Source organism: Hypanus sabinus, chromosome 2, assembly GCF_030144855.1.
Source record: "Hypanus sabinus isolate sHypSab1 chromosome 2, sHypSab1.hap1, whole genome shotgun sequence".
NCBI lineage: Eukaryota > Metazoa > Chordata > Chondrichthyes > Myliobatiformes > Dasyatidae > Hypanus > Hypanus sabinus.
This window is the reverse complement of record NC_082707.1, coordinates 143,155,046-143,172,201: the sequence shown is the minus strand read 5'-3', so window position 1 is coordinate 143,172,201 and position 17,156 is coordinate 143,155,046. Positions and strand designations below refer to the sequence as shown.

General features: G+C 36.4%; 1 protein-coding gene across 3 annotated transcripts in view; it reads right to left on the bottom strand.

Moving 5' to 3' along the window:
• Nucleotides 1-17,156, bottom strand: part of scfd1 (sec1 family domain containing 1) — a 156,155-nt gene that overhangs the window by 87,814 nt on the left and 51,185 nt on the right. For all 3 annotated transcript variants that reach the window (XM_059956112.1, XM_059956122.1, XM_059956130.1), the window contains 6 exons: nt 13,394-13,533; nt 12,516-12,606; nt 11,699-11,772; nt 4,250-4,331; nt 920-1,016; nt 502-572 (listed from right to left, as the gene is read on the bottom strand). In XM_059956112.1, coding sequence (XP_059812095.1) covers nt 502-572; nt 920-1,016; nt 4,250-4,331; nt 11,699-11,772; nt 12,516-12,606; nt 13,394-13,533 — 555 coding nt within the window. The remainder of the gene's footprint in view (nt 1-501; nt 573-919; nt 1,017-4,249; nt 4,332-11,698; nt 11,773-12,515; nt 12,607-13,393; nt 13,534-17,156) is intronic.

Sequence of the window (17,156 nt, the reverse complement as noted above, 5' to 3'; positions counted from 1 at the left end):
GTGAAAGTTGTCAGAGTGGAGATACAGCTCTACCAAAGGAAGTATAAGGCACTCCTTCCCTCTGCTAGCCTGCAGGTCACTCTTGGGCAAGGTGTAGTACCTGCCTAGCCCCCTGCCAAGGTTATGTGAAGCCATGGAAACAAGTGGTGGATGGTCGTATGAGCAATTGGTGCATATCACAAGTCCTGGTTATGTTACTACCTGATGCCAGGCAGGTAATCTCTGAAGAATATTGATAATGGCAGGGGTCACATGTCTTGTAAAGACATTGCCCAGAAGGCAACGGCAAACTGCTTCTGTAGGTTTGCCATGAACAATCATGGTCATAGACCATGATTTACCAATGGCACATAACGATGATGATGATAAAATGTGAAAATGTAGACATTTTATTACCATTTAAGAACTAATCAACTCCTTAAAATTAAATGGTATTTTGCAAGCTTTTCAAAATGAAAGTAGAAAATAATTTTAGTTGCCGAATATTAAGCTAAAACTTGCCTCTGAAGGTGGCTGGGGTGAACTGATGTAGTAAATGATAAACAACCTCATTTTATCTTCAGGGGTACCTCCTATAAAAATGAAAGCAAATTATTTTTCAGAACAATGAAAATATAGCAAAGAAATTGCTATTTTGCAGACAGTATCAGAACCAATATTAAAATAATAACTAATGTGTCTCATGCTAGACAAATTTATTTCCGAGCTTTATCTAATCATTCATGAAATATGGACAATGTTCTTAATTTTTAAATACATTTAAGCCTTTTAAGTTAAAAATCTAATATAAGCTATTAATGGCACTTCGCAGTACAATGTAAATTCTGCCTTTGCAGTGTGTCAGAACATATAGCCTGTGCTTTCTCTAAGGTTGCATATGATCTGAAGATCAATCTTCAATTATAAGCACAATAGTTACCATCAGGATCGGATATCATATCCAGTAGGGATTTGTCCAGTGTCGACTTGCTCATCAACTTTTCCTCATATTCAAAATAGACATCTAGCTTTCGAGCCTAACAGGGAAAAGAAAATATTACCAAACATTACCAGCTTCAGGATTTCTACAGGACATTTTTAGTAGGTGAAGGTAATTATAAAATCAAAAACTTTCACAAAAAAATAAGCAATGATGTGTGTGATAATGATAACAATAGGGAGAAGCAGATAGCTAAACTTTTTATAAATCTAATACAGCAGATGTGATTGATTAAACTGCTGGTTAACAGAGAAAAAAAAACTGAATAAAAATCAGATGAGGAAACTGGAGAAATTTTACAGCTTCCATCTAAAAGTTCAAAAGAGCAGTGAATTTAGCATTGAAGTACGAATATTCTTACTCAATCCAAAAATGTTAACCTCAAAAGATACAGAGAACTAAACATCCTGTCTGAACTGAAATGTTTATCATTTTCATTGGGAGTCTTTTAGAACACAAAACACACAGAGAATCCAACATCTATAACGCAATCCTCAGCCTTCATAGAGGCATTTTATTTTACAGTCCCCAAAACTTTCAATTTTTTAAAATTCCTAATTGAGGACTGTAAATTAGTTGGAACTGTATATGTCATTTAAAAAAAAAATTTAGGTACTAATAACTGACAAAGAAAAACATCTTGATTCCATTACATTGATTTAGGTTCAAGCACAGATATCAGGAAAAAAATGTTACATGTATTGATTGCTCTATTACAAACAAAATGAACAGCTAACTAATCTGGTTTCAACAATTAAATATTTTGAAATGACTGTTAATAGATAGGTAGCCAAAATCATATATGTAATAAATTTAAATTCAAGCAGTAAAATACTGGAAGAAACTTCAGGGATAGAAGGTAACAGAAAATGATGAGAAAAAAACAATGGAATGGTGGCTTATTGTAAGTGACGATGAATCAATTCACTTACAAAAGTAAGCAGGTGTTCATTAGGGAGATTATTATGTTTGTGTAAAGGCTTTAAATCATATTTGATGCTGTGCTATGTTATGGGGTTACAATACTATAGATATTGAAACAAACATTTTGTAGGGTTAACTCTCTGCCAAAGGTAGCCCAGCATCCAAAAGATTAAGTGAAATTTAATCAACACAATTTCTTCCCTAAGATTCTTCCCCTTTTTTTGTATATAGAGCAATTGTGTTGGGCAGGTATGTTACTCTTCAGTATCTGAAACATTATGGTAGTTTGGAACACGGAGTGACAGGGCAGCAGTGTATTATGAGAAAGGTCTAATCCACACAGAGTTGCCACAGGTTTACTATCCTTGAATGACCACAGGAAGAAAATCAGGAAAGGGAACTCCAGCTTATTTTTAACTTTGCACACTAACTAAGGTGAGATCTGCCTATTAGGCCTTTATTATACACAAACCTGGAATCTAGCCCTGGCTATGCGATTTAACATCATACCTGGCAAGTTATGTGAAACTTAGAAGCTGTGTTTTTTTTTCCAATGAGGGAACTCAGTTATACTGTATGTTTCCATTTTCTTTAACTGTTCTTACACCCTTGACCCTACCAAGGCAGTATCTTCCTTAATCCATTCTGTATTGTTCTAAGTTATGAAGGGAGCATCACACAGCCCATAGAAATTTCGCAGATAAAATTTCTTTAATTATTAAAAGCACAGGAAAGAGGCAATTTATCAAAACAGAATTAGAGGTTCAGGATAGTTAATTTTTTTTTTTCATTTGATAAACTACTGATATAGTCTTGTGGCTTTCAAAGTTGGATGCTGAAAGCATCAGTTATGTATTAATCATTCATAAATTCTTACAATATGGTAAGACTTGCTCAATACTTCCACTCTGCGGGTTTTGGTTTCAGTACACTGGGACATATAACTTCACAATCTCCCAGGTTTCCAAAAGTGTTTCCAAACCCTTTCTGTCAAATTAGATGTCAAAGGCCTAAGTTGATTTATTTCTAGTTTTCTTTTGACAGAAATGTTGGCAAGCGATACAAGACAACACGTACTGTTCTATGCTCCAAACTCAGCAGCTGGATCAATCACTTGACAGGAGTTACACTGTAGCTAAGTCAGAAAATGACTGTGTTGCCTCATAACAACTTGCCTGATATGGTGGCACACTCAAATGACAGATGCTATTCAGTTAGAATTCTACAAAGTTCTACAGAATTGCTTATTCAATGGTGGAGCTCACTCAAACTAATTTCTGGTCTTCTGCTCCTACTTTTTATGTTCTTATTAGAAAAATAGCTATTATTTTATTTATATTGCTTATCAATGACATTAAATTTCTCTTTTGAATAAGGGAATATCAGCTGAATAACTGAGGCATTTTACTGTAGCAATTACTATCAGCAACTGGCCATCCAAAGTCAAGTGTATCACGAATTAGTTATAGGTAATTCTCCCTATATTCTGGTAACAAGAGATGCTTTAATCTTAATTTATTGTTAAGATTTATTGTTTTTTGAATTGAAATTGCTAAATTAGTTCTAGATTAGGACACACTACTGCAAACTTACAAAATTACAGAGCCAAAATGAAAGTTAGAGAAGTTAGGTTTGTTTCAGTCATAATTGGTATCACTTAAGAAGGAACAATCACAGCTTCGAACAAGATTTGATAGGACATGTTCGAAGTCATTCTGTTAGCTAATTTTTCATACACTTAGTTTCAGCAGTTTCTGTTTAAAACACACATTTGTCCTTATAAGAAAATATGCTTTAGTAACATTTTTCCACAACTAAAATTATTGCACATGGTAGGCTATCAAAGATCAATTAAGTTATTTAAATACAGTAAAATTAAAAACCTACTGCCTTATATTCAAATGCAATGATTAACAAATGGTAACCTCACTGGTTATGTACACTAACTGATGTGTCATTTAAAGTAAAGGTAGATTCAAAAAATGACATTATGTGAAAAGGAACTCTTTGATGAAATTACTGTATGGATGGAATGATGACATAGCAATTAGCGCAATGCTTTACAGCACCAGCTGTAAGGTTGGAGTTCACATCCCACCGCTGTCCAAAAGGAACCTGTACATTCTCCTTGTGACTATGTGGGTTTCCTCCCACATTTCAAAGAGGTATGAATAGGGTAGCGAGCTGTGGGCATGCTATGTTGGTGCCAGAAAGTGTGGCGACATGTGTCCTCACTCATTTGATTTGATACAAACAACGTATTTCAGTGCATGTTATGATAGACGTGAGACAAATAAAGCTTATCTTTTAATCTTTATAACTGGCACATTTCAATAAATATTGTACCTTAATATGTTCTAAGACAGCCGTTGCCACATTTGTATGAAGATCAATAAGTCTTTTTTTCTGCAGAAGTTCAGGGAGAGAGCTTTAAGGAAAATAGATAAAACATTTAAAAAAAATCTTCAATATTAGAGTTACAAAATTTAGCTTCATTGCAGTTCATTACAATTGCCTTTGTGGAATAGATCAAGAAATAACAAAATTTTGCCAGTAGTTTGAAATGTAATGAAAAAAATAAGCTAATTTTATTTCCTCATGGATTTAATAGCCCAGCAAGGAAATTACAAGCTTACAGAGGATAAAACTTCATTACCAGCTAGCATTAGAAAATAAATAGAACAAAGCAGATAAAACAACTTCTAAAACTATACACGGCATTCAGTATAAACACTGACTGTTTTATAAATGGATGTATAAAAATTTTAAACAATTTAGGCATTGGAGGGATAGAGTGGATTAAAGCACAGACTTTATTGGTAGTTGAGAGTGTGGAGTTAGCACTTCCACCATTGGGAAGCTTAAGTTGGCACTTGTGACCGTGAAAAATTGACAAAAAGTCAAATTTAAAAGATGGTTCTGTGAGAGAGAAAATGCAAATGCTGAAAATGCAGGGTACATTTAGCAGTTTGGCAGTATCTATGGAAAAAGAGTTACTGATTCCGGTCCAAGACTCTTCTTAAGTGGGAGAGAAAATAAGTTAGCTTTAAGTAGCAATGCGGGAGATGGGATGGATAAAACAAAGGGAATATCTCTTTAGGCTGAGACAAATACTCCCACGGATTTAAAATTGTTGATGAAGCTATGAAGTCTGGTAATGATTAAATACGCCCAGATAAGGTTTGGAACAGATTATAAACATACACAATGATCAGGTTTTCTTGATTACCAGGGCTTTTATTTGTTTTAGTTCTACATCCTTTTATTGTTATGTTTTCCTCCTTTACCATGGGAGCTAATATTAGTATATTTATGTTACCTGGTTCTTGTGAATGCATTTTTGATACCTTCATTAGTTTTTACATATCAATACAATTTCTCCATATTCTGCTCCAGCAAGAAAAAATATCAGATTGCTTCTGAAGATGACAGGCACTTTTCAAAGTTATCTAAAATTCCTTAAAATCCCAAACTGTTTCATTACAAAAGCAAGAATATGGCTATCAAGAGAATTATGCTCAGAGACCACTTTATTAGGTACAGGTACCTTCTATACCTAATAAGGTGGCCACTGATGTATGTTTGTGGTCATCCTGGACTGCTGTAGCCCATCCACTTCAAGGCTGGACAGGTGCATTTAGAGATGCACATCGCTGTTGTAAAGTATGGTTATTTGAGTTACTGTCACCTTCCTTGACAATGTGAACCAATCTGCCCATTTTTCTATTATCTCTCTCATTAACAAGTCATTTTGCCCACAGAACTACCACTCAATGGATGTTTTTTTTTGATTTTTGCATCATTTTCTGTAAATTTTATACTGCTGTGTGTGAAAATCCCAAGAGATCAGCAGCTTCTAAGATACTCAAACCACCTAGTCTGGCAGCATTCCAAGGTCAAAGTCACTTGCATCACATTTCTTCCCCATTATGATGTTTGGTCTGAACAGCAACTGAACTTCTTGACCATGTCTGCATGCTTTTCTGCATAGAGATGCTGCTACATGATTGAATTTGTATTAATGAGCAGGTTAACAGGTATACCTAATAAAGTGGCCAAATAAGTATAAATTTCGGTTGTGACATACATCATCTCCAGCCTTCCAGACATTTTGGCTCACTGAAATTCACCTACCACCAAAATAGGTCCAAGTGGATGCCATCTCCTTGGCCCTACACTCACTCACTGGAGCATCTGGACAGCAAGGACATGTTAAAATATTGTTTATTTACTACAACTCTGGCCTTCCATACGATAATTCCAAGCAAACTTACTTCTAAACTCCCTGACCTGGGACTCAACACCTTCCTTTATAACTGGATCCTTGACTTCCTGACCAACAGACCACAATCACAAGGCAGAGCAGCAACACCTCTGCCACAATTAACCATAATGCTGGTGTCCTACAAGGCTGCATCCTCAATCCCTACTTTAGTCCTAAATATGTCCACAACTGCATGGCCAGATTATGCTCTAATTCCACGTTCATGTTTGTAGATGATACAACTGTAGTGGGCTGTATCTCAAATAGCAATGAATTGGAGCACAGGAAGGAGATAAAGAGCCTAGTAGCATGGTGCCATAACAACAACCTTTCCTTCAATGTCAGCAAAACAAAAGAGCTTAGTCACAGACTTCAGGAAAAGGGTCAGTGCACATGTTCCTGTTATGTCAAGACTGCTGACGTTGAGCAGAAGGTGGCACCAGCGAACAACGTGACCAAATGGAACATCCTTCAGACAGTTCACAAAATTACTTCTTTTACTTCCTTTAACACTACTTCTTTCAAATATGATTCAGCTACTATCGGAGCCTGTGATCTATAGCTTGATGGTATATTTTCAAGCTGATTGAGCAATCTGGTGCTTTGCTGTCTCCGAGGAGGTTTAGTGAGGTTTTGAACCAAATGTGCAAAGCCTGGAAATGGGGCTCAAGCCTGTGAACAACTCCATTTCTCAATGATTGAAGCGTTGAGGGATTTGAAATCAGTGAGGATGGTAGTGGAAGGCGAGCGGGTGCTCAGTGCCATCTGCCTGCGAGAGACCGGTCTCTCTCTCACTCACTGCACCCGGAGGACAGTGCCTATGTTGGATCGGTCTTTCTCTTACTGCTACCGCAGTCATGGGTCTTGGGCAATGTTGGATCCATGTGGCTTGTGGACTGGACTCTATAGTTCATGTTGTGATGAGTTTATGGTTTCTGGCTGCAGCTTTTAGTTGCTGCTTTGAGCAATGTTAGTTGGGATGGACAGGCTCTGTGGCCCACAGTCAGCAAACGGCACAGTGCTTGATTGGATTGAACTGAGCTAAAGCTGCATATTCCTGGACTGTTTTGTTGACTTTGTGGTTGATGTTATATACTCTGTGGTTTTCAGGTTTTTTCTCCGCCATTTGCATGATTTGTTCTTTTTCTGAGTGTTGGGGGTTTTGTGTTTCTCTTTGAATGGGTTTCATGGTTTTCTTTATTTTGTGGTTGCCTGTGGGATGATGAATTTCAGGGTTGTATACAGCATGCATACTTTTATAATAAATGTACTTTCAAGTTCCTCGGAGGGAATAATGTGTCTGGTCCAAACACACTGATGTCACAGCCATCAGGGTACCCCAACGTTTCTACTTCCACATGAAGGTAAATAAATTTAGCATATCCTCCTTGACCTATAGTGATTTTTATCAATGCACTATAGAATGCATCCCATCCAAATGTATCACATCTTTGAATTTCAATTGCTCTGCCCGAAACTATAAGAAAATGCAGAATCGCAAACACAGCTCAGCACATTATGGAAATCACCCTACCCTCCATGCACTTCTCATTGCATCAGTAAGGCAGCCAATATAATCAACTGTCAACCCTCAACCACTAGGCTCTTGAACTAGAGGGGATATCTTCACTCAAATTCACTCACCTCAGCACTGAAATGGTTCCACAACATATGGACTCACTTTCAAGGGCTCTACAACTTATGTTCTTGATATTTATTGCTTAATTATTTAACTATTTTTCTCTTTTTGTACTTGTACAGTCTGTTGTCTTTTGTGCATTGGTTGTTTGTTCATCTTTGTTGTGTGCAATTTTTCATTGACTCTAATGTGTTTATTTCTAGCTACTGTGAATGTCTGCAAGAAAATGGATCTCAGGATGGTATATGGTGACATATATGTACTATGATAGTAAATTTACTTTGAACCTTGAGACCCACATCTCCGGTCACTTGTGCTTCTCCTCCCTTCCATCAGGCAGACAATTCAAAAGCCTGAAAGCACACATCATCAGGCTCAAGGACAGCTTCTGTCCTGCTACTCTAATATTCTATAAAAGTATTGAATAGTGCTCTAGCACAATAAAATGAACTCTTGACCTCACACTCTATCTCACAACAGCCTTGCATCTTACTGTCTGCCTGCACTGCACATTCTGTACATAACACCCTCTAATTGCTTTCCCTTGGACTACCTCAATGCATTGATGTAATGAAATGATCTGCTTGCACAGCATGCAAAGAAAAAGTTTTTCACTGTGTCAGAAAGCAAACAAAAATAAAAAACCAATTTACCAATTTATATGCACGAAGCAGTTGAATGAAAATGACAATTCCGACATTTGGCTAGCACTAATAAATTTCTGGTAAAGATGAATGGATTAAAAGATCTAGTTAAAATTCAGGCACACAAATAGAATTGAAGAATACATCTCATAATGTAAATTTATTCTGAACAGAATTGCCTTATTTAAAAAACTCTGGCAATATGATAGCAAACAAAGCAAAAAATATCAATTAGCAATTTTTTTCTAAACTATGCAGTACAGAAAGCTAAATTAAAAACTACGGGGAATACATACATCAGCAAATGTACATTTTAAACTTCTCATTCATAATTATCGAGGGATTGTAAAGCAGTAATTGAGACATGCAAAGAGTTCTTTAAAGCATTTAAAATTTCCATCCAGAGCCAATAGAGATTGCTTGGACAACTTGATTCACTGAAATATTTTTCCTGCACAACCCATTTGGTAATCTTCATCAATCTCATTAATATTGTATATTTCTGAGAAGTGTAAATGATGGAAAAGATTATATTATTCCCTGTACATATGGTCCGGGAGTTTGAAAAAAAACTTACTCTGTGAGTCCCCGTCATTCTTACAACAACTTGATATCTTTTAAACAGCAACAATATTTGTCATGTGCATTCATTTCATCATATATGCAGTTTTGTGTAATTTATTGATCCACTTTTCCATATTCACTGCATCTCCCAAGTATCACCCACAAACTTAATACACTTTCTTTGTCTCCACTCCAGATTATACGCAAGTAAAAAGCTAGTTCATCATTGGTCTTAAGAGTTACCCCTTTGATAGTTACTGTCCCTTATTTATATTATAGGCATCCGTTAGTCTCGTGAGACCATGGATTTGCGCCTTGGAAGGTTTCCAGGGCGCAGGCCTGGGCAGGGTTGTATGGGAAACCGGCAGTTGCCCAAGCTGCAAGCCTTCCCCTGTCCACACCACCGATGTTGTCCAAGGGAAGGGCACTAGGACCCAAGCAGCTCGTCTCTTATTTAATCACTCCGGTTTGCACAAGGTTGTTTCCAATTTGTTGCAACTTAACCTTTAAGATTTTATAAAATAATTTTGAAATTCCATCGAAGTAACAGTGACCAAGGCTCTGCTTTATCTCTATTATTTTACCTCTATTAGATGTTAAATTAGACATTATTAATGTGTAAACAAGTCTGACTCCCATTATACAATTTCTTTCAAATCTAACAATGTTTTGGTAATTTAATTTTACTGTTTGATTGCAACCAGACTGGTGCAAAATTGATAATTATTCACTGACGTGATTCTGAAGAACCATTGCTGCACTCTTTTCTATAGTTTGTAGAACATCATTGCTTGCTGTGCACAATAGAACCTGTGTTTGATTATTTATTCCAGTATTTGACACCGGGCCAGATGTTGCTGCTAAAGCTGAGCTACCACACTTAATGCTGACAAACGCAAAACATCTGTAACTATCTTTGGTGATCCTGCTGGCAAGGTCAACTGGTAAAGTGGCTGGTTAGGTACTGTATGGGGGCTTTCCAGTTTTATGTTGTAATGCGGATGGGCCAGAATAAGTCATGCCCAGAAAACGGATGAACCACCAACAGCTTTCAAAGTTTCACCAATAACTTTGTAAGTTTTCAGAAATGTCAAAGACCTTGAATATTTCAAAATGTTCCTAACACTTAGAAGCATTCAAAAACTAACAGAAAAGGAAACCAAGATGTATACATAATAAAAAAAAATGGGAAGTTTACTAAAAATAATTTTAAAGATTATAAAAATTAAAGCCATATGTGTGCAATTCCGGATGCCCCATTACAGGAAGGATGTGAAGGCTTTGGAAAATACATAAGTTTACCAAGATGCTCTCTGGATTAGGGGGTATGAGCATTAAGCAGAGGTGGGACAAACATGGATTGTTTTCTCTTGACTGGCAGGGGCTGAAGGGAAATCTGACAAAAGTTTATAAAATTATGAGAGGCAAGATAGGGTAGACAATCAGAATCATTTTCCCAGGGTGCAAATATCAAGTGGTAGAGAACTACTCATGTAGAAGACTATAATAATTGGGGGGGGGGGGGGGGGAGTAGTTTAGAGGAGATGTTTCAGGCAAGTTCTTTTAAACAAAGAGTTGTAGGTGGCTGGAATGGCCTGCTGGGGGTTGGTGGGTAAGGCAGTGGTAGAAGCTGAAATGACAGTGGTAGTTTAGTGGCTATTAGGCAAATGAAGATTCAGGGAATGGAGGGATATACGTCAGCTATAGGTGGAAGGGATTTAGTTTAATTCAACATAGTGCTCAACAACAGGCATTGTACAAACATTGCGTGTCAAAGACCTTGTTCCTTTGCTGTATTGTTCAATGTTCAAGTATAATTAATTAGAAGACTGTAAATTAACTATACTCACCCTTCTCTGTCAGAACCATTCCCTTCAAATGATTTGGCTCACAGACAGTGCAGGTTCATAGGAACCTGTGAAATGGCTGCTGAATTCAACAGGACTGTGCTTTGCAATTAGACCCCATTAGAAATTCAAATCTGGAGCACAACCGAGAAACTGCCAGTAGAACTTAGCCTGTAGGATTAGGTATTGCAGGAATTCCAACTTGCTGACATTTGTCAGTCACAAATGCCAGCATTGACTGTGTTAAGTACTGGCATTTCTCATATAGTACTGGCTAAATGAACATTTTCATTAATCTTTGGATAGTGTGACTAGCTGCTTAGAAGCAGTCATGCAATGCTAAAGAGGGGAATAAAAGAACATTAAGTTTGGAAATATTATCATTCCAAATAAAAAAATAATAGATTGTTTTGCTGAATGGTGAGTTTCTTGCCAGAAAAGAACTCTTGATTTGGATCTTCATCCCTCTTTTGCCTCTTTTGGAATATGACAAATATGTTCCATAGCAAACAGCAGGACTGCAACTTCAGAGTGGCCACGCAAATAATTGAGAGGCATAGAATTTCAGGAAAACATGTTGCAATCTGGTCAAAAATCATGATCCCATTGTTTCTTTTGGAACAAATAAAATCAATAAAGATACTGTAGCAAGCTTTCATGTCCAGAACATGTTGTTTATTATTACACTACTTTTTATCTAAAGCACTGGAACCATCGAGGCAATCTAATTACATTTAGTAATAAATAAGCTCCATAATATTTTATAGGCTTGTCTGTAAACACTAATTGTGCAAAATACAGACCTGTGAATCTAATGTTTTTTCAGTCAATACTCACCTCACTGCAGATGTAAGTTTTGCAGTGTTATCAGAAAGCATGCTAATAGCACCATCATCCTCTCCCTCTAACCCCTGCAGAGAAAAATTACAAATATTATCAACAATGAACTACAAAGTCACATCTTTTGTAACATAAATTTCAACCATTAAAAAAGACAGGAAATAGTATGTTCAGCCTCCAATGAAGAACTCTCAAAATGAGGTTACTTTTAATAATACTGTAGATTTAAGAATGTAGAGCAAAAAACTGAATTTCAGCTGATTTTCCAAAGCTAAAGTAAAACTCAAATATGCTGTTGTTCACCCTCATCTTTTATCTGAAGCATAACATTTCATGTATATAAGACAGTTGTCTCTTTGAATTAACTGACATCTCCTACCTCTCAAAAAATTCCAATCTAACTCCAATTCTTCTGTATCTGAGGAATTTCCTCTGCTATCTGCACTCTTTGTCAATATATTTTACCAATTCATCTTTCACAAACTCATTTGTATACACTAAGAGGCAGAGTGCAGAATACCCCAATATGCAGAACTGGTTTATCACTATTTTATCTTAATTTTAGCTTTGCTTTTTCTCATCATTCCCTCAAGCTCATACATCCTTTGTTCATGATGATAGATGTAATATTTAACTGTTCCTCCAATTTCTAATACAGTTTTTCTGCTCTTCCCCAACATCAATGGCTGTGTACTTTGAATTTTGGTCTTCTGTTCTTCTATTATAGTTTTGAATGCTGTGTATATACTGAAGTTGTACAGATCATTTCAAATTTTAATTATTAATTGACTACTTCTATTGTCTCATTGCTTACCATGATACTCTTTAAGTGTTTGACTTCATCCTCTTGTGCTCTGTAAGAATCCAGTTCTTGTTGGACTGATTCAGCTACTTCTGGAAAGGGACTAAATAAGAAAAGATCAGGGATTCAAGGTACAATCATATAAGATAAGATAATATCTTTTAGATACCCTAGATCTCAATTCAATGAAAAGTATGCTCATCAGCAGGCAATTGCACTTTTCTCCAAAATAAGAACATACTTGTTTGCTAAAGGTTACAAGTATCAAATGTTTTCCCACAAGGATAGCAAACGTCCAGTTTATTCCTAATTTTATCAAAGATGAGGAACAATGTAGCAAAGACAATAACTAGGAGGGTGGTGGGGTTCTGAACCCCCTGCTAGAGGTAGTGGAAAGACACACACTATATATTAAAAGGACTTGATATGCCTTAATCTGCACCATAAACCAAGACGACGTGATGTGGAATTAGAACAGACATTAGTCTCTTAGCAAACAAGAATTTCATGGATTGGATCAACTGCTTGTGTTAATTGACACTTTCAAAATAAATCAAGAACAATAAGGTGAAGTTGTGGGTTTCAAACCCCAATGTATCTGTTAATTTCTCCTTAAAGATACAATTACACAAGTAGATTCAGATTAGTTTATTGTCAAATACGCTAGAGGGTGCATGAAGTTTATTGCTCGCATGAAGCTTACAATGCAAAGAATGTACGTGAAAATAATAAATACAACAGTAAGTAGAGTGCTAAGCACAAAAGCAATAGAAGGCTTATGGCAGTGTAAACTGAGATTGTGCCAGAAGAAATACTGAAATGACAAAACGAAATACTAAAGTACTTCTTCATGAAAAAAAACAAGAAAATACAATCCTGAAATGTATTACCTGCCTTTGTGCCTTTGCCAAAAATTATCAGTGGCTGTTAAGTCATAAGTTTTTTTAGTTTTTTTCTTTGGTCTTGCCCCTGCAGAAGAATTTTCTACTCCTGGAGTCTCTTCCAAGTTTACTCTATTCAGATGAAAGTCCTGCAAAAAACAAATACATCCTGATAACATACATTCAGTGGCCACTTTATTAGCTACACTTGGTTATTAATTCAATTATCTAATCAGCCAATCATGTGAAGACAATTCTATGCATAAAACCATGAAGGCATGGTCAACAAGTTCAGTTGTTGTTCAGAATGGGGAAGAAATGTGATCTAAGTGACTTTAACCATGGAATGAATGGTAGTGCCAGATGGGGTGGTTTGAGTTTCAGAAACTACTGACCTCATGGGATTTTCATGCCTATGAATGATGTGAAAAACAGGAGGAACAGGAAATACCTAATAAAGTGGCCACTGAATGCATATTCATAGTAGTTAGTATTCATTACTGTTATTGAATTAATCAGTATCACTAGCATTCCATTAGGGAGAGTGATCATTATATGATTGTATTTTATACAAAGAGTAAAAATGACATTTTAATTTGAAACCCTGACATTAAACATATACAAAGTGCTTATCTGATAACTGTGAGGCAAGAAATCAAAAATACTGCAGATAGTAAAAAGTGTAAACAAAAATGTTTGGCAGATACAAAGTGAGGCTCCAATGAACTATGGCAGATTGGAAAAATATGTTAAGTGGTGTGACAGCAGAAGGGCAAAGGCTGTCATTCAAAGAATTAATACATATTTGCATCAAAAAGGCTGAGAAATTCAAAATTTGGAAATTGTTCCCAAAGTAAGACCAAGTAATTAGAAAGCAAGAGAAAAGTAAGAGAAAGTACAAGAAAACAAAACTGTAAAATCCTCAATACATGTACATACAAGGAACATTAGCAAAAATTAATATAGATGTTTACAGAATAAGTAAATTTATATCAGGGAATAAAGAGACAGTACAAAAATGAGAACAGACATGAAAAAATTACAGGTCCAGAGAATAAGGAAATGAAATCAACAGAGCAATAAAAAATTGGAAAAGAAAATGAGCAAAATTGAAACCGCAGATTTTTAGGACCTTATGATCTGTATCCCACTATATAAAATATGTTTCCAGGATTCTAAAACTGTTCTCACTGGCAAAATGGAAGATAGTAAATATTATAGGAGGATGAAAAAAGGTGAACTGCACACCATTTTGTCTTATCGAGTTATAGGGTCATAGAAAAGTACAGCACAGAAACAGGCCCTTCGGCCCAACTAGTCCATTTAAACTGCCTACTCCCATCGGTCTGTACCGTGACCATAGCCTTCCATAACCCTATCATCCATGTACCTATCCAAACTTCTCTTAAATGTTGAAATCAAGTTTGAATGAACCATTTGCACTGGTGACTTGTTCCACACTCTCACGGCCTTCTGAGTGAATAAGTTTCCCCTCATGTTCCTCTTCAACTTTCCACATTTTACTCTCAACCCAAGTCCTCTAGAAGTTGGGAAAATATTAGAACTCATTACTTTGAGTGCTTATGTCCCAAAGAGGAAGAAATATTTTAAAGGAAAGTTGACACAACCATGGCTAACAAGAGAAGTCAAAGCCAACATAAAAATCAAAGAGTGGGTATATAATAGAGCAAAAATTAGTGGAAAGGTGAAGGATGGGTAAGCTATTAAAAACCAACAGCAGGCAACTAAAAATTCATTAAGAAGGTAGAGATGGAACATGAAAGTAAGCTAGCCAATAATATTTACAAGGATACCAAAAGTTTCTTCAGATACAAAAAGTGTAAAAGAGAAGCAAGAGTCGATATCAGTCTACTGGAAAACAATGTTGGAGTAGCAGTAATAGAGGACAACAAAATGGCATATGAATTGAATAAATATTTTGCATCAGTTTTCACTGTGGAAGACACCAGTAGTATGATGAGAGTTCCAGGTGTCAGGGGGCATTAAGTGAGAGAAGTTACCAAAACTAGATAGAAGTTTCTTGGGTAAATGAAAGGTAGACAAGTCACCTGGACTAAATGGTGTACACTCCATAGTTCTGAAAGAGATGGCTGAAGAGATTGTGGATGCAGTAGTGATGATCTTTCAAGAATCATAAGATTCTGAAATGGTTCTAGAAGACTGAAATATTGGAAATGTCAGAAGAGAGATTAAGGATAAGGTCTCAAGGTACTTATAGGCACATGATAAAATAGGCTGTAGTCAGTTTGGTTTCCTCAAGGGAAAATCTTACCTAACAAATCTGTTGGAAGTTTGAAGTGATTACAATCGGGATAGACAAAGGAGAATCGCTTGATGTTGTGTACTTGGATTTTCAGAAGGCCTTTGATAAGGTGCCACACATGAGGCTGCTTAACCAGCTTCGAGCTCATGGTATTACAGGAAATATTCTAGCATTGTTAAAACAGTGGATGATTGGCAGCAGACAAAGAGTGGGAACGAAGGGAGCCTTTTCTGGCAGGCTGCCTGTGATCATGGTGTTGTACAGGGGTCTGTGGTGGGACCAATTGTTTTAACCTTATTTGAATGATGGAATTGATGGCTTTGTTGCGTAGTTTGCAGACAATTTGAAGATAGGTGAAGGGGCAGGTTTTAAAGATTGTTAGACAGATTAGGAGAATGGGCGAAGAAATGGCAGATGGAATTCAGTGTTGGGAAATATATGGTCGTGCACTTTGGTAGAATAAATGCAAGTGTTGAAAGTTTTCTAATTGTATAGAAAACAAAAAAAACTAAGGTGCAAAGGGACTTGGGAGTCCTTGTGCAGGATTCCCTAAAGGTTAATTTGCAAGTTGAGTCTGTGGTGAGGAAGGAAAATGCAATGTTAGCATTCATTTCAAGAGGACTAAAATATAAAAGCAAGGATATAATGCTGAAACTTTATAAAGCTCTGGTGAGGCCTCACTTGGTGTATTACGAGCAGGTTTGGGCCCCTTATCTTAGAAAGGATGTGCTGAAACGAAAGAGGGGTTCACAAAAATGATTCCAGGATTGAAAAGCTTGTCATATGAAGAGCGTTTGATGGTTCTGAGCCTGTATTCACTGGAATTCAGAAGAATGAGAGAGACCTTATTGAAACCTATTAAAAGATGAAAGGCTTTGATAATAGTGGATGTGGAGAGGATGTTTCCTACGGTGGGACAGTCTAAGAACAGAGGACTCAGCCTCAGAATAGAGGGGCATCCTTTCAGAATGGAGATAAAGAGGAATTTTTTTGGGCAAACAGTGGTGAATCTGTGGAATTGAGTAGACTCAACATGGGTTTATAAAAGGGAAATGTTTGATGAATCACTTTATTTGAAATTGTAACTGAAACATATAGGGGGAACTATGGATACACTGTACTTGACTTTCAAAGGCCTTTGATAAGGTGCAATTAAAGAAAATTAGTACGTATGAGTTTGTGGTCATATACAGGCAAAGGGAAAGGATTAGAATATTTATAATGACAGGTAATAGAATAAGAATACACCAGTTATTTTCAGGTTGAATAGCTGAAAGGGATGGGGTTCAGCAGGAATCAGTGCCAGGACCCAAACATTAACAATCTGTTTACTGATGGGAATAAGGCGGCCAAATGTAATAAATCCAAATCTGTTGATGACACACAGCAAGATCTACAAATGTTCATACATTTGGATATTAAGAAAATCAAAAGTTATAAGTTGTGAAAATAAAAAATGCAGTACGCATTGGAAATTTGAAAAAAAAA